General features: G+C 37.4%; 1 protein-coding gene across 3 annotated transcripts in view; it reads left to right on the top strand.

Annotated features, from left to right (window-relative positions):
• LOC150101214 (rho GTPase-activating protein 45-like) overlaps positions 1-24,917 on the top strand; it is a 519,012-nt gene that overhangs the window by 5,771 nt on the left and 488,324 nt on the right. Inside the window, exon 2 of one of the 3 annotated variants that reach the window (XM_090401286.1) lies at positions 21,897-21,999. In XM_090401286.1, coding sequence (XP_090257412.1) covers positions 21,910-21,999 — 90 coding nt within the window. In that variant the 5' untranslated portion in view covers positions 21,897-21,909. Of the gene's footprint in view, positions 1-21,896; positions 22,157-22,185; positions 22,251-24,917 lie in introns of those variants that run through there. The other 2 variants (XM_090401287.1, XM_090401288.1) reach the window with 2 other exon arrangements.

Genomic DNA, 24,917 nt, shown 5'->3' with positions numbered 1-24,917 from the left:
TGGAAATTACAGTTAAGAAGGGGTATATGTGAAACCAAGCCAGGTGATTATGATACACTTAGGAGGCTGCTTGAAGCAGTACCATAGCATAGAGATCTGCAAGGGAAGGATGTTCATAGTGCACGAAGGAGAGTCAAGGGAGGAAGCAATATTGCACTGTATACCCAAGGTTAGGAAGATCAATCGGGTAAGAGGAGCCAATCAGATGAGTAGTATCATTAAGTATGAGCTTTAAACAAACAAACAAACAAACAAAAAGTTATGGAGGGTATATAAGGAGAAAGGTGACAGCTAACTCATGAACAGTATAGGTATCAGGCAAGAAAGGTGACCAGCAAGGTAAGGAAGGCAAAATCAGATTATGAGAAGAAATTAGCCAATCAGGCAAAAGGAAAACCCAAAGTTTTTTTGTTATGTGGCTAATAGGAGAAAGAATGACTATGGAAGGATAACTTTAATGAGTGCAGATGAAGTCAAGATATTGTTAAGGGAGAGGTGACAGGAGCTGATGTGAGAGAACACAGGTTGATGAGTTTGGAGACACTTGGGATATTGAAGAATTCTGAATGCAAATACAGCTGTGGAATTGGATATAATATCCAATGTAATAATAGAATGTGCAGAGGAACTGGCAATGCTTTTGACTAGGCTGTTTAAGTCTCAGCTCTGGCAAAATCCCAAGAGAGTGAAAGGAGGACAAAATAATTCCTTTGCATAAAGGAGGATCTAAGTCTGTGATAACAAATATAGACCAATCAGTATCTCAGGAGTGGATAAAAGTACTAGAAAAGTTGGTCAAAACGAGAATTCAAGAATGGATGGATGAGAATATAATACTCTATGAGGAACTGCACAGCTTTGAGAAGGGTTGGTTATGTCTTAGTAATCTAACTTTTTATAATAGTGACAGCTGAGTTGAATAAAGGGAATGGCTAACACCTTGATACTATGAATTTTGCAACTTCATTTGACAGGATACCACATGGAATTTTATCATGAAAACTGCAACAAATGGGGGGGGGGATTGGATGTGAAACTGGTGTGATATGGTTATAAGGTGGCTGATGGACAAATACTTAAAAGTAGTATATGCAGAATTTAGGAGAAGGCTGGTGAATAGTGGTGTGTCACAGGGCTCTGTGCATGGAGCACTGCTGTTTAATTTTTACATAAATGACATAGGAAATAATTTGAAGCAAGAGATATTCAGTTATTTGCTGAAGATACAAAGTTGGGTAGGGTGATAGTTAATCAAGTAATGTAGAGAGCTTGCAGGATGATTTAAATAAGTTTATGGGCAAAACATAATGGATGTCAATTTAATGTGGGAAAAGTGTAAAGTTATGCATTTTAGGATACACAGATTACAATCTGTTTACCACATTGAGGGAACTGTATTCCAGGAAATTGATGAAGCCAGAGATTTGGAAGTAGTAGTAGTAGATAAAGATTGAAATTTAGAGGGCATATTCCTAAAATATCCAGGGTAGCTCACAGGATTACTTGGTTATTGAAGACACATTAACAATCAGAGATAAGGGAGTTGTTATTCTTCTTTATAAAGCTTTGATATGACCACATCTGGATTACTGTGCTCAGGTCTGATCACCTGGTTTTTTTTTGAGGATGAAGAAGAGGTGGAGAGGATCTAGAGGCAAATGTCCAAAGTGGTGAGTGGTCTTGGAATGCCTCCTATGAGGATAGATTGAGGGTTTGTGGATTGCAACATTTGGTTGATAGGCAAAAAAGGGGGATATGTTTAGAAACATTTTCACAGTCTTGCCATAAATACTGTTACAACTTCTGCACTGCCCACAGAATTGTGCGAGCCCAGTTCCATTAGTGGCACTGTGTGCGCGTGTGTGTGTATGTGTGCGTGCGCACAGCCAACATTTGCATGTTTATCAGTAGAGGGAGAGTTGTCTAGCAGTATGGGTTAGCATGCGGTTGGGAGATGAAGACAACCATGTAGTTGTAATAGCACTTCACAAGGTTTGAATGCATCATTTTTTGTCACACATCCATTGCTGCCTTTCACCTTTCATCTGGAATTCTTCATATCATACTTTCTACAGAACCCTAACTCTATCATAATGATACAGAAGGCATATCTAACTGCCAAAGAACAGGTTGAAAGCTGTTGTCTATGCTTTGAAGGATCAACAGGATTACGGCAGACACATGTCATGAAGACATGCTTCTGCCATAACCCTGTGACAACACAGAGTGATGTTGTGAGAGATGACATTTCCCAGAGAACGATGTTACATGTACTAAGTGACGACCTGGAGTGAGAGCTCTTGTTGTTCTACTGGACACTTCCTGACACCACAACTTATGTGGCAGAGGATGATAAAATCAAAGGCACTTCTCTGGTGGTACACAAACAATAGACACAGAAATATCCTCTTTCACATAAGATGGGGTGCCTTCCTATGATAAACTTGGATGTGTTACATCCAAGACAGTAGTTGGACAACCAGATTCATGATGCTCTTTCTGGGTCACCATTTATAGATTTCTGCAGAAAAGTGATTGCACTGAAAAACTGCCACACTTCATATTGCTCTAAACTTGGAAGCCTTTATTTTTTATGTAAAACTGTAAAAACTCAAAAAATAACATTATCACTATTTAATTGACTGGATTGAGTATTATATATGCATACAGAATGGAGCTTAAGAAATATCTTCCTCTTTTGACTGATCATGCATGTAATATCAGAAGCACAGTTGATCCCCTGCCGAGGGGCTGTAAAACCAGAGATTGATTAAGGGGGCCAGCCTCCTCTAGGCCCCAGCACTTTTTCAGAATAACAGTTAACAATGGCAGTAAGAACAAGGACAACCAGATTCATGAAGTGTAAATCGAGTGTGTTGAGTGGTGTGAATTTTACCAAGATGGGTCATTGCTGGGAATGTAATATGTATGCGTGGGTGAATGTGGCAGATGTGTTTGTTAAGATAAATGAGAGAGTTAGGGTTCTGTAGAAAGTATATGTTAGTGAATTGAGTGAAAGTTGGGAACTGGAAGTGAAGCCAGATGAAAGGTGAAAGGCAGTGATGAATGTATGACAAAAAATGATAGCTGGAAGAGTGAGTGTGGAAAATATGATTGTGAATATGGAAATAATTAAAAAAGAAAACTGGGCATAATTACAGAAGTGAAAGTGTGCCTGACTGACAAAGTAAGAGATGGTGTGACTGTGGAAATGGAAGAAAGCTGGATTAACAAAGCTATAGCAAAAGTGATTGCAAGAGTTGATGAATGAAATGATTAAGATGAGGAATGAAACAAGGTGTGTACAGAATGAAATCAGATGTATGTTGGATACAAATGGGAGGATGCAAAAGAATAAAAAGAAGGTGGAGAGAAAGAAGTAGTGAATGAGTCAAGAATTGCACTATGGAGATTCTGATAAAAGGTGTGGGGGGGGGGGGATGAGAGGGTGCACAATGTATGTTTTTCAGGAGAGAGAGAATGAACAAGGTAATTGAGGCACTAGATATCAGAAGTAAGCATGCAAGAGAGTTAGTCATTGTAGTTGGAATGGTTGGGCTTAGAAAAAATGTGATATTGGATATCAGCATTTATTGCTCAGGTATGACAATGATGAGTTGTGCTGGAGAGCAAATGGAATATTAGCAGAAATGTGTAAAGAGAAGTGTAACGAGTGATGCAAACTAGGTATCAGTGGATATCAAAGATGATGTGAATGAGCAGGAGAGTGGACTAGGTGAAACTGATGTGGTTGTAAATGGAGAAGAGAATGTGACAATGGACTTTCCTGTCTAAAGCAAGTTAGACAGGAAAGTGGGGGGGCCAAGGAGGTCTGGCAGACACAGTTTGAGGAGAGTTGATTTTGGAAGTGGTAATGAATGCATGTATGTGGATGTCAGTGTAGGAATGGAATGACCAAGAATACATAGGGATTGAGTCTGGGAGACTATGTGAGGCAAAAGACGAGCAGATAGCCAGAGCAGGTGAGAAGTCGCAGACAGACATGAGTGGGACTGACTATAGACTAAGAAATGAATTATGTTTATCTATGAATGCCAGCAGTGTCAGAAGTAAGGTAGATGAAATTATTGTGTTGATTGAGTTTCTGTACCCAAAAATAGTTGTAATAAGTTAAATATTGGTGGATGAGAATGACATCTTGATAGGAATAGAAATGAAGGGATATGATGCTTTTTGTGAAGATAGGAAAGGCAAGAAGGGAAGGGGGAATGCTGTTGATGATATCAGAGGAAATGTATCTATGCAAGGTTGAGATACAAGGAGATAAAGTAGTAGTGGTTTTGACAGTGTATGGTGTGAAGTGGAGGTTGATAGAATGAGATATTTGGTGGGATGTTGTTACAGGTCAGGGAATGTAGAAGGTGGAGACAAAGAAACGAGCAAGCAATGGGTGATTTCAACTATAGCAGTATTGATTGGAATGAAGAGCATCAGGGAATAAGGAAAATGGATTTCTTCAGTTTTTAAGGGACCGCAATCTTAAGCAGTATGTAACAGAAGGCACACGAGGGCTATATATCTAGTCTTAGATCTGGTTATGTAATCAGAGAATATGATTGTGAATGGAGTGTCTAATCTTTCTCCAGTTGGAGAGAGTGATCATGAAGTGATCAGATGGATTGCAGCCAGTCACATGAGAACTTCTATAAAGAAGGGATATATGTGGAACTATAAGGCTGGTGATTATGTAAAGCTTAGGAGCTATAGCGTGGAAAGGATATGGATGCTGTGTGGGCATTGATCAAGAGCCATTTAACAGCAGCAATGTGCGAGTGTTTTCCAAAGGTGAAAAGGCTGAACAAGGTAGGAGTAAAATGGATGAATGAAGAGATTAAGCATGAAATGTGGAAGGCACTGTGGAGGCAACACAAGATGAATGTTGGTAATGATCAGTTGCATGAGAGCACAAGGAGCAGGCCAGGAAGGTGACTTGGTAAGGACAGCAAAAGTTGAGTATGAGAAGAAATTAGCCAATCAAGCTAAGAAAAATCCTAGTGAGTTCTTTCGATATGTATCAAGTAGAAAGAAAAATGACCTGTGGGAGGATGATTCTAGTTGATGACACTGGCATATTGCTAACCGATGCAGAGGATATAGTTGAATTATTCAATGATCTGTTTATCAGTGTATTTCATCCTCCTGAAGGCAACATCAGGAGAAGCTGGAGTGTAGAATGTATGGCAGAGGAGGGACTGATGGTGAATGAGCAGGAAGTATGTGAGGAAAATAACTAAACTTGATGTTAATAAGGCATTAGGACAGGGGTCGCCAAACTTCTTTGACCGTCGACCCCTTCAAGAGTTTCTTACTTTTTATCGACCCCCCCCCTCTATTTTACTATTACTTAATTATAATAGGACAAGCAGAAAGGACGCTTATGTGAGTTTTTAGATTAGTTATTTATAGTTGCAGTGTTTCTTGTATGTGTTATATAGTATATATTATTATATTGGCTTAACGTCAAATGGATATGTTTTTGTTTTTGACGTCATTCTTAACATTACATATTTGATAGGAGAGATAACTAATATATATAAAATTTAATTTAGATAACAAAATAACAATAATACAATCTTCCTATAGGTATATATATAGGATGTACAAAACTACCAGCCCTGCTCAACTCTTCAACATAGAAAAGTTTAGTTCATGAATGAATAACGATTGAATTATAATATGTATGTTGATGAATTTTAGAACATTAACGCTCACTTGTACGTCAATGCGCAAAAATGAGAATTGGGATCGAATACGTGTAAGTATAAGTAAATAAGCAACCACGCACGTGTTGCAGTCCCTCTCCAGCTGTGCTGTCGAGCCAAAACCACCGACATCCGTTTATTGGTAAATACATCATTTTGGCCTACGTGATTGGCCTCCGTAACTATTTTCATGATCTTGCTCCATCTTACAGGTCCTATTCATGTCACTGTTCCCGTGATTCACTCTTAATTGCGTTGTCATTCAGGATGGAGGTAATCCAAGTTTACTGAATTAAATATTACCCGTACAATGATGTCTTATATTTTTCTGTTGACCCCCAATCGACCCCTGAGCCCGAATCAACCCCTAACAATGTTATATCGACCCCTGGGAGTCAATATCGACCACTTGGGTGACCACTGCATTAGGATTTGACAGTATATCACCATGTGTCTTGAGGGAATGCCCTATGGAATTAATGGCACTTTTGGCACAATTGTTTAACATGAGTCTTGCAACAGGGAAAGTCCCAAAGGAATGGAAGGTGGGAAGAATTATTCCACTTTACAAGGAGGGGGGTAATGGATAGACTAAGACCACAAATTATAGGCCGAGCTGTGTATGTGGACAAATCTGGAGTTGTTAAAGTATTAGAGAAATTGGTGAGGACTATGATTCAGAAGTGGGTTGATGATGGCAGTATTCTTTATGATCATTATCATGGGTTTGTTAGGGGAGGTCATGTTTCAGCAATCTGCTTACATATTACAACAAAGTGACAAACTCACTTGATAAAGGAGATGCATATATGGTGATGTACTTGGTTTTTCAAAGGCCTTTGATAGACTGCCACATGACAAACTGTTAGTTAAACTGAAACAGATGGGATCAGACGAGACTAGTATATTGGTTAGGTATCAGCAGGTTGTATACAGAGGAGTGATATCCCAAAAGAGAAAGATCACTAGTGGAGTGCCACAGGGATCTGTTTTGGACCATTATTGTTTAACTTGTACATTAATGACATTGTGACTGACTTAACTAGAAATGTGCAGCTGTTTGCCAATGTTGTAAAATTGTGAAGGGCTATGAGAAGTAGAGTGGACATTGTGGCCTTGCACAAGGATCTGAATAGACTGTGTGAGTGGGCAAATGGTTGGAGTTGTCAGTTTAATGTTGTAAAATGCAAGGTCTTGAAATTTGGTAGGCAAGGTTGGGATGCAGAGTATACAAATAATGGAGAAATTTTGAAGGAGATGAGTCTCTCTACACCATCACTCCCATCTGGAAGTGATGGTGTAGAGCATCGGTTTCCAAACTTTTTCGGGCCACTGCCCACCTTGCAAGACATAAATTTTGTAATGCCCCCTATTATACACACACATATACATGCTCTGTTTTCTCATTGACATCTATTTCTATCTGACATGGTATTTCAAATGATTAAATAATTGAAATAGAAAATTGATAAAAAAATTGATCGTGTAAGATGGGCATAAGATGAATTAAAATGCAATATTTAAATTTTAAATGATTATCTAATTACAAAATCAAGAAAATAATTAATTTTTAAATATATATTATTAATTTCTTCTATAAAGAGCCACCGACCCCTAGACCGCCCCCAAATGCTTCTGATTCCACTATAGCCCCCCCCCCAGAACGCTTTACCACCCACTGGGGGCGGTACCACCCACTTTGGGAACCTATGGTGTAGAGAGACTTGAAGTTTAGAAGACACATTGCTAAAATTGTAAGAACATCACAGTGGATTATGGTAATAATGAGGAGAACATTGACATGCAGAGGCAAAGGGGTTATGGTTCCCCTGTATAAGACTCTGATCAGGCTACATATAGATTACTGTTCACAGATTTGGTCACCTGGTTTTTCAAAGGTGATTAGGATGTATTGAAGAAGGTCCAGTTAATGTCAGATACAAGGAGAGATTGAGGGAATGCAACTTGGACCTTGTGAATAGAAGAGGGGATATGATTAAGACATAATTTGGTGAGGGTTTGTTACCAGATTAATGTGAAGATGTTTCATAGAGTAGAAGGATAAAACTAGAGGCCATCCATAGAAACTGTATGAGGAGGATGTGAGAGGCAGGTTCTTTGCAGGGAGAATGATTGGTGAGTGGAATGCATTGCCAGAAATTGTGGTGAGTGTGGAGAAACTGCGAATGGGTTCATGGTTTGATGATCTTTTGGCATGAGGGAGTATAGACCTCCCACAATGAATCCCTTGACTACATGGAAGTCAGGAAATAATAATCTTCATTTAGTCCCATGACGGTATTATTAACATAAAGATTGAATAGTAACCGTTCCAGTATTCAACCTTGTGAAACTCCACTTATAACCTTCCTGATACTGCTCCACTATATACAGCTACTCTCTGATATCTGTCAGAAAGTAATATAAAATTATTAGAATACTGGCCTGCATAAATAATATTGCACTCATCTGTCCAATTCTGTATATGAGTTCTTACCAGTTTCTTCAAAATCTTAACTACAAATACAAAGTAGCCTATGGTTTGTTACCACCATTCTAACACAACCTTTATCCAATAGCACTCACTATCTTATCCTCCTTCCACTCTCTTCAGGATTTTGTCCTGTTATGGCCAGTTCCCCAACACATTTCCTTAAAACACATGGTGAAATTCCATCCAGTCCTGCTTTATCGACATTTAGCTTACTCAGTATTTGGAACACATCCTCTTCATTCAAGTCTAACACTTCACAACTTATCTTTCTCTAGAAATAAAGCCTGCTTTACCAGGATGGATATTATCTTAACTATGTCATCTGCATGGTCATCTCAGTTACAATCATATCTCCTGACCAAATCCAAAACTCTTGATTCTTGTGTTCCCTTCATCAGATGCTGCCAAAGATGGTTGTCAATTAAGAATTTCAAAAATTCAGTTCTCTTAGTACTATATGCCGCCAGTTTATATTGTTTTTGAAGTTCCCCATAATGATCTCACTTTGCATTTGCAAAGCTAATTTGCTTATTTAAGTTAAGGGATATTATATTATATCCCATATTGTTTCTTAGCTGAATAAGAAACTATATAAAGTTCAGCAATTCCAAGCGTAAGCAAATACCTGGATAGAGCAGCAACTGACCCTTGAAGGTAGTGCAAGCTGAGGCAACTCATACAAAGGGTGGAGCAAGCTCCAATCAGTATTCTTCATATTTATCCATAATGTGAACTTAACTCCTAGGAGCTGTATTATTGTTCAACATTATGAGAGAAGGTCACTACCCAGACCGGTTTCAACCTTTTTTGAGGTCTCATCAGTGAGTAGGTAGACCAAGTTAATATCAAGTTTGTAGTGAACAGAACTTACATCCCTTCTATGAGAATTGCCAAGAGGTGTCCTATTAAATTACTAATTATAATGAAGAACCAAAGGCTTCAATTCGGCGACACAAACTTATTTAAGTTAAGGGATATTATATTATATTCTATATGTTTCTTAGCCGAATAAGAAACTCAAAGAATTTCATGCCAAATATAGAAACTATATAAAGTTCGGCGATTCCAAGCATAAGCAAATACCTGGATAGAGCAGCAACCTGCTCTATCCGATCATGGTGATTGGAGCTTGCACCACCCTTTGTATGAGTTGCCTCAGCTTGCACTACCTTCAAGGGTCAGTTACTGCTCTATCCAAGTATTTGCTTACGCTTGGAATCGCCGAACCTTATATAGTTTCTATATTTAGCATGAAACTCTTTGAGTTTCTTATTCGGCTAAGAAACAATATGGGATATAATATAATATCCCTTAACTTAAATAAGTTCATGTCGCCGAATCGAAGCCTTTGGTTCTTCATTATAATTACTAATTTATTGATATATTTCCTCGTTACATCAAATTATTGAATTCAGTATTATGTACAAAAGTCTGCTCAAAGAACTGGAAATTGTGTTACTACTCTTTGGATGAATTCATCAACATCACTTTGGGTTATTCTTATTACAAGAATGTCTATAATTCTCTCTCCATGCTGATCTCAAGATTAATAACTTAGAAATGGTAATTTACTCTTTTCAGCAGGACTCTAGGCCTTGTTAATTCTGCACTCTCAAACTGTAAACTAGTTATTTGATGGTGTGTGTGTATTCTGGTTTTATTGTAGTTTATCATAATATAATGTTGGATGATTTTTTTGTATTGCATTCATACTCGCCAGCCTGGCTGGCCGAGTGATTAGCGTAGCTGCTCTCCAATCAAAAGGCTGCGGGTCCGAATCCCGCCTTGGGCATGGATGTTTGTGATTGTCTGTGGAAATACTAGTGGTAGATGGCATTGGTGTAGTTACAGTCAGTTGGTGGATTGTGAGTGGTGGAATCAGAGTTGCAGAGTGGATGCCCTCCCTCAATGAGTCTTTGGACTCCCTGGAGGTGACAAATAATAATAATATAATAATACATCTAAGGATCTTGATAGATAGGTCAAAATGTTGAGTTATTTTACTGAACAGTTTCCACAAATCTTATACAGTGAGTACTACACCTCTTACTACCATATTTTTGTTCAGTTTTCAGGAATGGCTTGTTCTTATTGCTTCCTTTGAAATGTTCCAACTCCCCCCCATCCTTTCTGAGTTTCAGCTATACTCTCTCTCTATTTTTTATGTCATTTAAATCTACTAAAGGGTTTAAACATATATTGCATTTGTACTATAGGTGTAGGCAGACCAGGGGTTAGATAATTTGTACATTTTACTGTGAATACCAGACAAATTTCACAAAGTAATTATTAAATAGTTCCACTATATATCTCTTGTGCTAATTGCTTTGCCACTAGCTCCATTATATTCATTTGTTCACAAACATTTCTTTCTACTGACTACACAAGAATGGAATGAGTTGGGATCCCTTTTGTCTGCTTTGTTAGGCACTTCTCATATTCTGTTTTTCCTAACTTGGCAGAAGTAGGATAAAGAAGAAAAGAAGGAAAAATGAAAAAGAGGAAGAATGAAAAGGGCCAGTACCATCACACTGGCCATCCAGGATATATATTTATTTTCCTGACTTTCATGTTCTTCATGCAGCTACTTACTGTCTTCCCTTTTATATCTCTACTTTAGTCATTTTGTAATTTCTGCATAATATCCTTTTCCAGTCCCACTTTGTTAGTAATCTTAGATATGTTTTTTGCTACCAATTCAAATATTGCTTAACTAGCTTAAAAATACTATTAATTGCTTTTTCCCACATTGAAAGGACTTCTCACTATCATGGTACTGGTCCTTTTCTTCTTCTATGCTTTTCTTCCTGTATTCTTCACTTCTCCTGAGTTTTTTTACTATCCTGTCTTACAGCCTACTGTCACTGGGATCAGATAACCTGCTGCTGTGTTTACTGTGCGGTGTGGATATCCACAAAGAGGAATCCTGAATCTTGCACTACTTTTACCCCTGCTTCAGCAAGACGAGTGACCCTGGATGGCCTGGCCAGGATTAATCAACTAGTGGGCTTGCCTGCAAGGGTCAGTGGCATTGCAGTCTCTTACCTGGTATGCTAGAGTCCCAAGGCTTGCTTTGGTGCTGGTATAGCATCTGGAGTAATCCTGCCATTCCACTTCCATGTGCATTTACTGTTTACCAGGTAGTTGCCATCCATGTGTGGCTCTGGCACCAAAGACATTCGACACCAGTTATATATTTGGTTTAATCCTGTATCCAAGTGTAAACAAAGTTTGCACCTGAAGTATTTTCAGGGCTGGGGCAACTCGTGGCAAAGGTGGTATAACTTCTCATCACTTGCCTTAGTATCCCATATTGGGTACTAAGGCATTTATGGGAGATACTAAAGCAAGTGATGAGAAGTTATACCATCTTTGCCACAAGTTGCCATAGTCCTGAAAATACTTCAGGTGGAACTTTATTTGCTTACACTTGGATAAGGGATTAAACCAAATATATAATTGGTAGCTTAACCAAGTGAAAAAACTTCCATCAACATTTGACACCAGCATAAATGTACTAGTGTTTTTCTCATTCATTCAACAGGTGAAAAGCCAATAGGGAAAATATCATCTTTCTTTATTCAAAAGGGTTTAGAAAGAGTGGAAGGATCTCACCAAAACAGTTAAAAAAAAATGTTCTGGTGATATGCTTATTGAAACATGTCAGCAACACTCAGAAACACTACTGAGCAATATCATTGGGTGAAATACCAGTTACAGTAACCCCTTATAAAACAAGAGAGTTATCAGAATGGGATCCCTTTGATGTTTCAGATGAGGAGGTATGTGTTCAGAGCTTAAAGATCGAGGAGTGACAGATATTAGATGCATTATGTAGGGATGGTCACTTGGTTCTTAACAGGAACATTATTCACTTTTGATACTTCCAAACCTCAAACATCTGTAATAGCAGAGTATTTCAACTCTTCCGTTGAAATACAATAGAAGCTCTACATCCCTAATCCATTGAGATGCTATACATGTCAGAAGTATGGGCATGCCCAAACTGCTTGTCATGGCTCTAACACCTAGGCCCAAGCGTGTTGTAAAGAACATGATAATAAATCTTGCTCTGCAAAAAAAAAAAAAAAAAGTTAAACTTAACTGTTAGGGAGACCATCCAGTCTATTCCTGTGCATCTCAAAGGTGGAAGAATGAAAAGAAATACAAAAGATAAAAACAGAACAATATTTATATCAAGATGCAAGAAGGAAGCTGGCCACCACCATACCTATTTTGGAATCCATCACATAAAAATCTTATGCTGAGAAGGGGACAGTTCAGAAAATATCAAAAGCAACTCAAACACATGTCTGTTCCACCATCCAATAATTTCGACATTCCTGAACTTCATGGTTGTAGGTGGTTCTCCGTGGAGCGTATTTAGTCCTCCAACTTATTACAGTGTCACTCCTGAAACAATTTAAATGATCCCATTCGATTAGAACCCACTTGTCAAGAAAATTATAGCAAAGGAATTACTGAAAGATAAACCACCAAACACTCTCAAATATATAATGGAATATTTTCTGTATCCACTAAAAGTAAACTAAACTCATCAACTTATACATCTATAAGTTGATGAGTATTCTACTATAGATCCTGCCCTATTGTGTTGATGGATTACGCATTTTACCAGAGGAAGAGATAGTATTGACTATCCATACTTTTGAAACTCAAATTGAGAAATATAAACCTGACAAAGGTAAGCCCTCAACTTCTAAGGAGTCAGATAAGTTTACAAAATACAAAGAATAGGAAAAATTCTGGCAGCGCAAATGTCATGGATTCTGCAAAAATATTGATGATATCAAGGTCCTTCTGCAGAAACACAAACCAGTCTGTTTTTGCCTGCAAGAAACATATTTAAAATTTAAAACACCAAGTCCCATCTTAAGACATTTCACCATTATTTGTAAGGACAGAACTGGAAATGGTCCTGCTCATAGTGGAGTTGCAATTCTAATGGACTTCTTCTTTCCATTGTGTCCATCTTAATACTGCTCCTCTAGAAGCGGTAGCCATTCATCTGTCAGTAGAATTTGTAATTGTTGTATGCTCTATTTACCACTAGGTTCTCACTTAAACCAGATCGACTTTGATAATCTTATATTGAAACTACCTGTGCCCATAATTCTTATGGGAGACTTTAACGGACATAACAAGGATGAATCACAACAAATTAGCATGGATATATTACTGATATATGCTTGACAATAAATCACCTTTCTCTTCTTTCACATGCTTACCTGAACATATTCTACTATAGATCATACAATCTGCTTTCCTCCCATTTCAATGTTCACATGCGATTCCAAAGAAAATGTATGGAAGTGATAATTTTCCTGTGATTTTCACTGTGTCCTCAAACCGTGTCTCCTACATGATGCCCATGTAGAAAATGGAATCAGGCTGACTGGAATACTTTATCCTATCTTGCATAATTTAATGCTGAAGCAGTCAGTCAAACACCCATCAGCGAAGTATGTAACAGATTGTATTGTCCAGGTAGCAACCATTTCCAAAAAAACATCTGAATTTCCACTCTGTGAAAATTGAGATGCAAAGCCTTGGTGGAACCCTGAGTGCCAAGCAGCCAAAAAAAAATAAAATAAAATAAACAAATCAAAGCATGTAGCATGTTTTGTAGACACCCAACCATACCAAATCTCATAGCTTTTAAATGGACCAAAGCACTTATGTTAAATATCGTATTTAGAAGCAGTCTGGGATCCAATTTACATTATCTATTAATCAAACCACTACTACAAAAATTGTATGGAATAAAATCTCTGAAAAATGGAACGTAAATATAGAGCACACCAGGGTGTTGCCAGATTAGATCACACCCTGAGGCAAACAATTAACTATCACTCCCTGATGAATTATAAGACAAAAATATAAGAAAATCTCCAATTGCTATTTTGTTTTTATTACAAGAAAAACATTAATGCAAAACGATTACATAATATTAATTAAATGTTTGCTCTACAGGGATATCACACAATAAAACTGTTTATAAGCTCTTCTAAATTTAAATTATAAGCTATGTCTGCCTCTATCAAAATAGTTGCTAGACCAACCAATCTTTCTTGGGTCATTGTTGTTCGCTAATAATTTTTAATCTGTTTAAGCCTGGAAAAACTTCTTTCTGCACTTGCTGTGCTAACAGGAATTGTTAGTAGCGACAGCGCTTACCGCAGTATGACTAAACGAACGTCCTTATTAAGCTGCACCGTGAGGCAGGCTGCGTGAATGCTACACCCTGTCGATGGTAGTGAGCACACCATTTATCTACCTTGGAACACAATGGATGCGAAATTGTTGAACCCAAAGTCATTGCAGACACTTTGGAAAAAGAAAAAATTGCTAGGATTTGCTTCATATATTTTTTTGAATTTTTAATATTTAAAGAATAACAAGAGAACCGGCAACTAACCATTTCTATAAATGGGCTTAGAGCCATGCAATTAGCCAATTGTTAAGGAGGAACTAAAAAGATATCTTTTAATCTCATGTCATTAGGGCCTGATATTGGAGGTGCCGTTTCAGATGTGTGAGCAGTACTTGATGGATGGGCGAATTTATGATTTGTACATGGTTAATAACTGTTCAGGAGTAAAGTGATGCCTTGAGCAAAAGAGGAATTCTAATTTGTTGGATGCCAAGGGGGCAATGATTGTAATGTGTTTATGGCAAGAAAGTCTTTATGTCAAGGTAATCCCAAGGAAAGAAATCTCATATTTTCTAGAGATTTGAGTGTTATCAAAGATAAGGCTAGAGAATTTGTTTATTTATTTATTCTTCCATAATCTTCTGTGGATTTCCTCATACTATATAGCAGAATACTTAGAGGAAGAATTTCTGGATCTTGACATAAATCAGTTGTCATTTCTATCCCCAAACTAGGAAACGATCCAACACAAACAATAATTGACCTATCACTCTCACCAGCTAGCTATCTTTGTAAGATAAGGCAGTATAGGACTTTGGACCGCTGGCTATGGAGAGAGAGGTTGAAAAAATGGATTACAGAGTTTGGTGGATAGGAGGAAAAGAGGTGACATGATCGAGACATTTAAGTTAGTGAGAGGATTTTATCAGATTAATCCAGATGAGATTATAAAAAGAGTAGAAGGCAAGAGGGGGGGAGAAAACACAGAGTTCATCGCTGGAAGTTATGTAAGAGTGTGGTGAAGAGGGGGGATGAGGAGTAGATTTTTTTTACATGGAGAATTGTCAGTGAATGGAATGCATTACCAGAATATGTTGTTAATGCAAGGAGTGTTAAGGATTTTAAGATTTGGTTATGATAAATGTGTTGTCAGTTGAATGGACCTTCCACAATAAGTCTGCTGACTCTATGGGGAGTGCAATAATAATAATATATTGGGAAAAAAAATGATAAATGTCAGACTTGTCTGGTATTTAGAAAGCAACAACCTTCTCTCCAACACACATTGTGGCTTTTGTAGCATTGTTCAATGTTGGACTGTTTGTTCTGTTTAGAAACATATATGAGATGTATTCCTAAAATGAGAACATCTGGTTTCCATGTTTTTTGACATGCACAAACTTGTGATGCAACCTGTCCATATGGCATATTAAAATACCTCTATAATCTGTCTCAGAGAAGGAAATCTTCCAAACCTGAGTGGGAAATAAATTATCCCAGCTATTTTTCTAAGATAAATTATCCCAGCTATTTTTACAACCTCGTTGAGACTATAACTGACCTCGTTGAGTAAGAGACGGGAGATTATATGACAGGTATAATAGAGGGCGAGAGAAGTATGAATAAAATAATAAGAGTGGGGAGTATGAAAAGGTTGAATGATTCTGAAGTTTGAGGAGATAGTCTCAATTGGGAGGATGAATGGCTGACTTACAGAGAGAGAGAGATAGATGAGCTGAAAGAGCAGGTGGAATGTCTGGGGAATGAGATGAGAAGTGTAAAAGATGAAATTAAGCGAATGGAAGAGACGAATGCAAGGTGAATCAGAGGAGTGAGAGAGAGTTATGGGAATGAGAGGAGAGAATAGTAACAATAGTAGAGGAGAGGGATTGAGGGAGAGTTATGAGAATGGCAGAAGAAGAGAGAATAGGAGCAGTATAAGCTCCTATTCTCTCTTCTGAATGAGAGAGAGTTATGGGAGTGATAGAAGAGGAGAGAATGGGAACAGTAGAAGAGAGGGAATGAGAGAGAGTTGTATGAATGATAGAAGAGGTGAGAATAGGATAAGTGGAAGAGAGGGAATGAGTGTCAGATATAGGAATGATAGAAGAGGAAAGAATGGAAACAGCAGGAGAGAAGGAATGTAAGGGAGCACAGGGACTAGAGATAGAGTGATGTCAGGAAGGCAGGTAAGTAGGGGAGCACACAGAGAGAAACTGTTACAAGAAAGAGAGAGTGAGGGATGCATGTGAGCAATCGAGGAATATGGTCGTAAGAGGTTAATGCATGGGGACCCAATGATCTGTGGTGTTCAAGATAGGATGCATGAGGAGTGTTTGCCAGGAGGAATGATAGAAAGTGTGGCTATGGCAATTGAGAGAGGTGAAAGGGTGGTTGAGATGATTGTGATGGTGGGAACAAATGACTTCAGTGGTGGTGTAAATAGTGCAGCAAGATATGAGATTCTTGCTTGAGGCTGTATGAAAGAAGACACAGAGAGGAAAGATAGTGTGTGTGTTGCCTAGTGGTGCTATTATGTCATAAAGTGGTGCTATTATGAAATAATAGCACCACTTTATTATGTCATTCAATATCACCCAGTGGTGATATCGAATGGCATAATAGCGAGAATGTGTCAGAAGAGAGGATTTGAATATGTGGATGCTTGGAATACGTTTGAGAGCAGAGAGGAATTGTATGCAAAAGACCGCCTGCATTTGAATGAGGAAGGATGTAGGCATCTTGAGAGATTGCTGTCTGAACGAGTTAGTGTGTCCCAGTGTGGATGGTAGCAGGGGTGGCCTCTTGTGGGAATGGGTACTTGGGAGAAGGGAGACGACATCAGGTAACGTTGAGCCCAGTGGAATCTAGAAGGGATAATGCTGGGTATAGAAACCATGGCATTTTTATGCTTTATACCAATGCCAGGAGTATTCGGTATAAGGGAGAGGAATTGGTGGCACTGATACCCTTGCCAAAGATTATTGGGATCACAGAGACATGGTTGACAGAAGAGGATATAATAACAGGAATAGAAGTTGCTGGGTACAGCATTTTTCGGCAGGATAGGAAGGGAAAGTGTGGTGGTGGAGCTGCTTATGATAAGTAATGACTTATGTCCTCTAAGAGTGGAGGCTTTGGAAGGCTGTGACACTAATGATTTTGAAAGCATATGGTGTCAGGTGGAGGTAGGCGAGACAGGATATTTAGTGGAGTGTTGCTACAGACCAAGTAGCACAGCGGGTGGAGACCAGGAGATGTTGAGACAGTTGAGCGTGGCAAGTGCAAGAAGAACGATTGTTATGGCAGATTTTAACTACAGCAGTATAGATTGGGGAAAGGAAGATGCATGTAACAATAAGGAATGGAATTTCTAGAATTCTTGAGGGACGAATGACTTAGGGAACAAGAGATTCAAGAGTTTTGGATTTGGTTATAGCATCAGAAGAGCTGATAATAACTGAGATGACATCTCTCCCACCAGTTGAAGAGAGTGACCATATGGTCTTGACTTGGAAAATGAATAGACATGCAGGAGTATCAAAGAGATGGTAATGTATGTGGAATTATAAAGCAGGTGATTATAATAGTCTTAGATGTCAACTTGGGGAAGTTTCGTGGAGGGAGAAATTGGAAGGCTGGGATATCATTAGTGTTTGGGAAATTGTGAAGGAATATTTGTTAACAGCAATGGTAAGCTGTATTCTACGAGTGAAGAAGAGGACACAATTTGGAGTCAAGTGGATGACAAACAATATTAAACAGGAGCTACATGCAAAAAAGAGGTGAAGAGAAGATGCATGAAGAATATAAGACACAGGCTAGAAGAGTGACTAGTATGGCAAGGAAGGCAAAACTGGAATATGAGAAAAGATTGGCCCTTAGATCCAAGGAAAATCTTAGGGAATTTTTTAGCTATGTGGCCAGTAAGAGGAGAAATGACTGTGGAAGAATGACATTGTGAGATAAAAATGGGAATAGAGTGACTGATGCAGAGTACATAGCGGAATTGTTCATTGAACACTTTATTGGAGTATTTCATCCTGGAGGAGTCAATTTGAATACTAGAGGGATAGAGCAGGTTCGAGGTGCAAGAGGAGAATGTGTTTCACATACTGAGTACTCTGAATGTTAGTGAAGCTGTGGGACTGGATGGTATTTCACCATGAGTTTTGAGAGAATGTGCTAAGGAACTGACAGTGCCCTTGACCTGGCTTTTCAATGAAAGTCTGACTGTGGGAAAGGTGCCTATGGAAGGAAGGTAAGATAGTGCCATTGCTTAAGAGTGGTAGCAGACTGGAAGTGTCTAATTATAGGCCAGTTTGTGTGTCATCAGTAGTAGTTAAGATCTTGGAGAAAGTAGTGAAGGACCATATATAGCATTGGGCAGATGAGGGTAATGTTATCTGTGAGAGTCAACACGAATTTGTGAAGGGGTGCTCTTGTTTTAGCAATATGCTATCCTTTTATGATAAAGTTACAAGAACATTAGATGAGGGAAAGGCATATACTGCCATTTTCCTAGACTTAGCAAAGGCATTTGACAGTGTGCCACATGATAAGCTGATATTAAAGTTGTAGCACATGGGTCTGGATGTCTGATTGGTCAACCGGAGTCAGGATTGGCTGTCCGATAGGTATCAGAGAGTTGTGTATGGTGGAGCAATATCAAAGAGGCAGAAGGTGACAAGTGGGGTTCCACAGGGCTCAGTACTAGGACCTATATTGTTTAACCTTTATATCAATGACATTGTCCGTGGATAGCAAGGGGATATTTGGTTGTTTGTGGATGATGCGAAGCTGGGAAGGGTTATTAGTAATAGTGCAACATGTGGTAGCCATGCAAGAGGATTTGAATTAGCTAGATAGATGGTCAAATGAATGGGGGTGTTAGTTTAATGCAGCAAAATGTAAGGTCTTGAGGTTTGGGACACATCGATGGGACGCTGCATACTCTATGGGAGGAGTTAAACTGGAGGAAGTAGGAGAGACAAGAGATCTGGGTTTGATGATTGATAGAAACCTGAAATTTAGGGGACATATTGCAAAGGTGGCGAAGGTAATGCAGAGGATTGCTGCAATAATTCGAAGGACACTGACCTGCAGAGATAAAATGGTTATCATTCCATTGTATAAGATTCTGATCGGACCACACTTAGACTATTGTTCTCAGATCTGGTCCGCAGGATTTGAATGGGATAAATTAACTGTGGAAAGGGTACAAAGGCAGATAACAAAGATGGTGTCGGGACTGTACAATGTTAGTTATGAGGATCGGCTGAGGGAGTGTGCACTGGAGAGTTTGGTGGATAGAAGAAGGAGGGGTGATATGATTTAGTCTTAAACTGTTGAGAGGTGGTTACAGGGTTGACACTGGGGAGTTCTTTCGCTTGGTTGAATAGCGGGAAGGAGTCATGACAAGGGGCCATTCCTGAAAGTTACGAAAGGAAACTGTGAGCAAGAGGGTGAGTAGTGGTTTCTTTGCATGGAGGGTGGTTGAACCATGGAATTCATTGCCTGATGGAGTGGTGAGAGCAAGTAAACAGTCGATGCATTTTAGGAGTGGTATGATAGACTTTGTGTTTCCTAGGAAGGACCTTCCTCGATGAGTCTTGATAGACTTGTGTTTCTTAGAAAGGACCTCCCACGATGAATCTCTTGACTCCATGGAGGCCTGAATAATAATAAATAAGGTGTTCCCTTAGGTGTAGTCTTAAATGTCTCATTCATTGCTGTCAAAGTGAACTCAGTCAATGAGTTCACTTTGAGACTGCCATTCAATATATGATCCTCAACAGCCTTCTGTAACATCACATCCATAAGTTACTGTTGGAAAAACAGCTGGGTCCAGAATTCTCAACTTTGTTCCTGTGGAGATAGATCCATCCTTCGAGATTTTAGACAGATCTGACTTGTTTTAGCCATTCTAATCTTCTGATGTCTTCTGAACAGCAATTCTTCATATTAATAATGTATCCCAGCTACTTGAACTTGCGAATTTCCTCAATTCTTTCTCTGTTAAAGTACACTTGCTTCTCAGGAGCTTCCTTGTCTATATTTTGTTTGAGAACCATAAGTTACTTTTATGGGGAGCCTTGATTTTCTTCCAAATAATTCAATGTCTGGTAGAGTTCTGCAATTCAATGTTCTACAAGTCCTGATTGCTTTGGCTCATGACATTTAATGTGGTCTAGATGTTTGTCATGGTGCATGGGTGATTTATCTGTTTGGCTGAAATATATTACACACTGACGAGGAATTTGATGCACTCTAGGGTGGACCAAAGGGGGAAAGTATCTTTTAGCCTAGAAAAGTGGAAATCTTGTTGAGAGGATGAAAGGGCATGTGTAGGCCAACAGATTTAAATAGTTTGGCAAAACACCTTTAACATAAAGAATGGCAACAAGATTTGACCACCACTTTATCATCATCATCATGAAAGACAGATGACAAGGAACTTCTATAACAATCAATGATTTTGTTGACATACCTCAGAATGCTATTATTATGTACTGCAGACTTTTGTGCATGGGAGTCACATAAAGATGGTCAAGATTTGTTAAAGCCATTAGCAAGGAAGGACTTGATGTGATTTATTTCCTGAGAGAACAGGACAGCCATTCTTCTGCTATCATTTCCCCACTGGTTTTCTGAAAGGACTCAAGTAAAATCTAAGTCTACCAAGTTTATTTCTGTTGTTTCTGACATATACAATGAACATCACATATGCTGTTATCATCATCATAATGCTAATTATGGATATAAGACCATATTGGTTGTTCTGGTCTCATTATCCATCTAATATCCTTTTTTTTTTTTATTGGTTTACCGGGACTTCTCTTTTCAATTGGTTTATATTTTATTTCTTCAGGATATCGGGTGTTGGCCAATCGGTTTACATGTTCTATCCATTTTTGTTTATAAATGTTTAGTTTTTCTTCTGTTGATTTTGTTTTTAGTTCTTTTAAAATGTCTGTTCCTTTTTTGGTGTTATCATTAATGATAAAAGCTTTTATATTTCATTATTTTTCTTCACTCTTAACAGAAATGACAGAGGAAGAAGTTATAAAACTTCCTTATATCATAGGAATTATAACTTGATATGAAACAATCTGCATATATGTATAACTATTTCTTAATTCAGAACGATAATTAAGAAATAGTTATACATATGATTTCTGACAAGAAGATTAAATTCAAATCCTTTATAAATTATATTGTTTAATATGCAGTAGTTTATAATCATTTATGAGCAATAAATGTCTAATAAATGAGCAATACAAATAAAATAAACTGCTATTTTATTTATTTTTGTTTAAATTAATCCGAATGAATATTTTGTTATGTGAAATGTTCCAGAAGGTAAGTCACTTAATTTAAAAGTATGTGCAATGGAATAAATGCTTTTAACATTACTTTCAGAAAATATGCCAAATGATTTATATATATGTGGTTTTTGTGATTATCCACATTATTTATTGTTAATATTTTAATCTCACTATAGACATATTCTCAGAATGGATACATTATTTGGGAGAAAGTTGAACACAAAGTTAGACAGTTTGAAGAGCAAGTATGGCAAGAGAGTTACAGTCTCGCAGTTAGGGGTGAGTAGCTCCCATTGCAGATCCTCCCTGTTTCCAAGTTTAGCTCATCTCACAGGGCAACAGACCTTACATGTGGAATGTATGTATGTGTTGCTCTTTGATGGCTCACTAGTGTATACTTTACCAGATGTCTTCTATTGGGTGTGGTTATTTACTTGTAAGTGAAAGTAACCTGCCATGTGCATGTAATAACATGTGAAGGATATTTTAATATACTTATAGATTAAAATGATTAATTATCTGATTTTCAGGTAAGAATGCAGTTTAACAGTTCATATATTTTTATATATTTTAACAGTTCACACAGTTTTGCAGTTATAATTAAATGTTGTGCCTGTGGGTGTTAAGACATATGGCATGAATAAATATATACCTTCTAATATTATTTTTATGTAATTCTTACACATGCCATGTTTTCTTTGTTTTATGAACTTTTAACTAGTTTTTTCTACATGTTAATAGGTCCATTAATAGATAAGTGTGCCACTTGTAAAAGTCCAGTATTATATTTTTCTTCACTGTGAAAATGGAAGTAGAGAAACCTTAAAGTCTAAGAAAATAAAGCAAAACAAGATGAAATTTAGCTTTTCCAAATATTATTTTTGAAATACCATAACTTTTTAATAGATAAAAACAAAACACTACTTTCATGCTGTACACAAAGCTGTGGCTCAAAGTTTACATTATCTTTGACTGTATTTCTCAATATTTCTATTTGTCTTTCTTTTCTTCTTTTAATATTGATTTCCAGATTCTGATTTTAAAAAAAATTTTTTTTTTTAAACATATATTCTGTTATTTATTCTTTCAGGTTTATTCATTCATCTGGCTTTTTTTTTTTATTTATTTTTTAACCATTTTCCTTTTAAAAACTTTTTGCTTCATGAGATTCATGACATATTTGTGTGGTTTGTAATGTTTTCATAGTTCTGGATTTTGTTCATAATGCATATGTCGTAAGTCTAAATTACTGGCTTATGTATGAAGTTTTATTTCGTTATTTCAGCATTCTGAAATCTTAATAGCTTAGTGTTTGTTTCACTTTTTAATTCTTGATCAGAGTCAACTGTTATTCCTAGGCATTTTAACCTCATTTGTTTTGATATTTGATTTTTTCTAGTTTACCAGTATTTTCATACAAATGGTTTTCTGCTTTTATTGAAATATGTATATTTTCAGCAAATCATTTTTTTCTAATAATAGTACATCATTTGCATATGGTAATGTTTTTTTTTTCATTGTTTTGGTTCATAATTGTTCATTATCTCATTGTTTTATTCCATTGTCTTTAGTTGATGGTCAATAGTACAAGGTCCTGTGTGTGTCTGTGTGTGTATCACATTCTTATTGCATACTGTATTGTACAGCCTTATTTTCCATTCTGTTTTCTTTTCATTTTTTGTTAAACAACTAAGAGCCTCTAGCTCAATTAGTATATGATGCCATGTAGTTGGAAAGACTAGTTTGAATTCAATTTAGGATGTGAAGAACTTTTTTATGGTTTTGAACTAAAGGTATGAGTTTATCTCACATGGAGGTTGCAGGGTTTCACTTCCTTAAAACTCAGGAGGGGATTTCATCTTGCAGAACAAACTTACTGAACAGAGCATATGTGATTGACAAATGTAGGCAGACCCTCTAACATAGAGGTCGCCCTATTTCTCTTTCTGAAAAACTCAGAGATTTCATCTTGCAGAACAAGCTAACTGAACAGAGTATATGCGATTGATAAATGTAAACAGACTATGTGGGTAGGATTAACTGCCTTTTTGTAACATTAATGAAGCCAAGTTATTTGGTCGTGACAGATCATTGAGCCTATAATAAATTTAGTTTAATCCTTTATCCAAGTGTGTGCAAACAAAGTTTGCGCCTGAAAGTATCTTCAGGACTGGGGTAAAGTGGTACAACACCGGGCAACTCCTTGCAAAGATGGAGCAAGCTACCAATACTCCTGTCTCAGTATCTCCCATAATGCAAAACACATCTCCTTGTGGATATGTATAATGTTATGCATTAAGGGAAGGGCCACTACCCAGACTAGTTTCGACCTTTATTGAGGTCTCTTCAGTGGGAGCCAGGCCTAGAGGTGGAGATGCAAGGCGGAAGCAATGGCAGGTCATCTTTACCTATAGGAGTTGCCAAACGGTGTGCAACCTTTTTTATTAAATTAATCTGGATTTAGAGAAAGATGTTGAAAGTTTATTTTTCACTTGGTCAGACTATAATAAATTTAGTTTAATCCTTTATCCAAGTGTGTGCAAACAAAGTTTGCGCCTGAAAGTATCTTTAGGACTGGGGTAAAGTGGTACAACACCAGGCAACTCCTTGCAAATGAAGGTCGAAACTAGTCTGGGTAGTGGCCCTTCCCTTAATGCATAACATTATACATATCCGCAAGGAGATGTGTTTTGCATTATGGGAGATACTGAGATAGGAGTGTTGGTAGCTTGCTCCACCTTTGCAAGGAGTTGCCCAGTGTTGTACCACTTTACCCCAGTCCTGAAGATACTTTCAGGCACAAACTTTGTTCGCACACACTTGGATAAAGGATTAAACTAAATTTATTATAGTCTAACCAAGTGAAAAATAAACTTGCAACATCATTGAGCCTAAATACATTAAATGAAAATAAAAAAAGAACAACTGTGATGGATGATTTTTTAGTATTGATTCTTAAATATGTTTTTATGACTATCTCTTCACAAAACTTCAGATTTTTTTTTAAAGAAAAATTTAAAGCAATTTTTTAAAACAGAAAATGTATATAAATATGTTAAGTTTTACCTTTAAATTTTTTCCAGATAGTTTCTTTTCATGTAATGTCATAATTACAACTAGATATCCATACAGCCATATTTCATAATTATGATAAATCAGTAATTGAATTCCATTTGTTTCAGATGTACACATTTTCT

The sequence above is a fragment of the Typopeltis vanoorti genome, chromosome 12, assembly GCF_054136105.1.
Source record: "Typopeltis vanoorti isolate ZY-2024b chromosome 12, IOZ_Tvanoo_1.0, whole genome shotgun sequence".
Taxonomy (NCBI): Eukaryota; Metazoa; Arthropoda; class Arachnida; order Uropygi; family Thelyphonidae; genus Typopeltis; species Typopeltis vanoorti.
The sequence above is the reverse complement of the archived record's forward strand: the minus strand, read 5'-3'. Positions and strand labels throughout refer to the sequence as shown.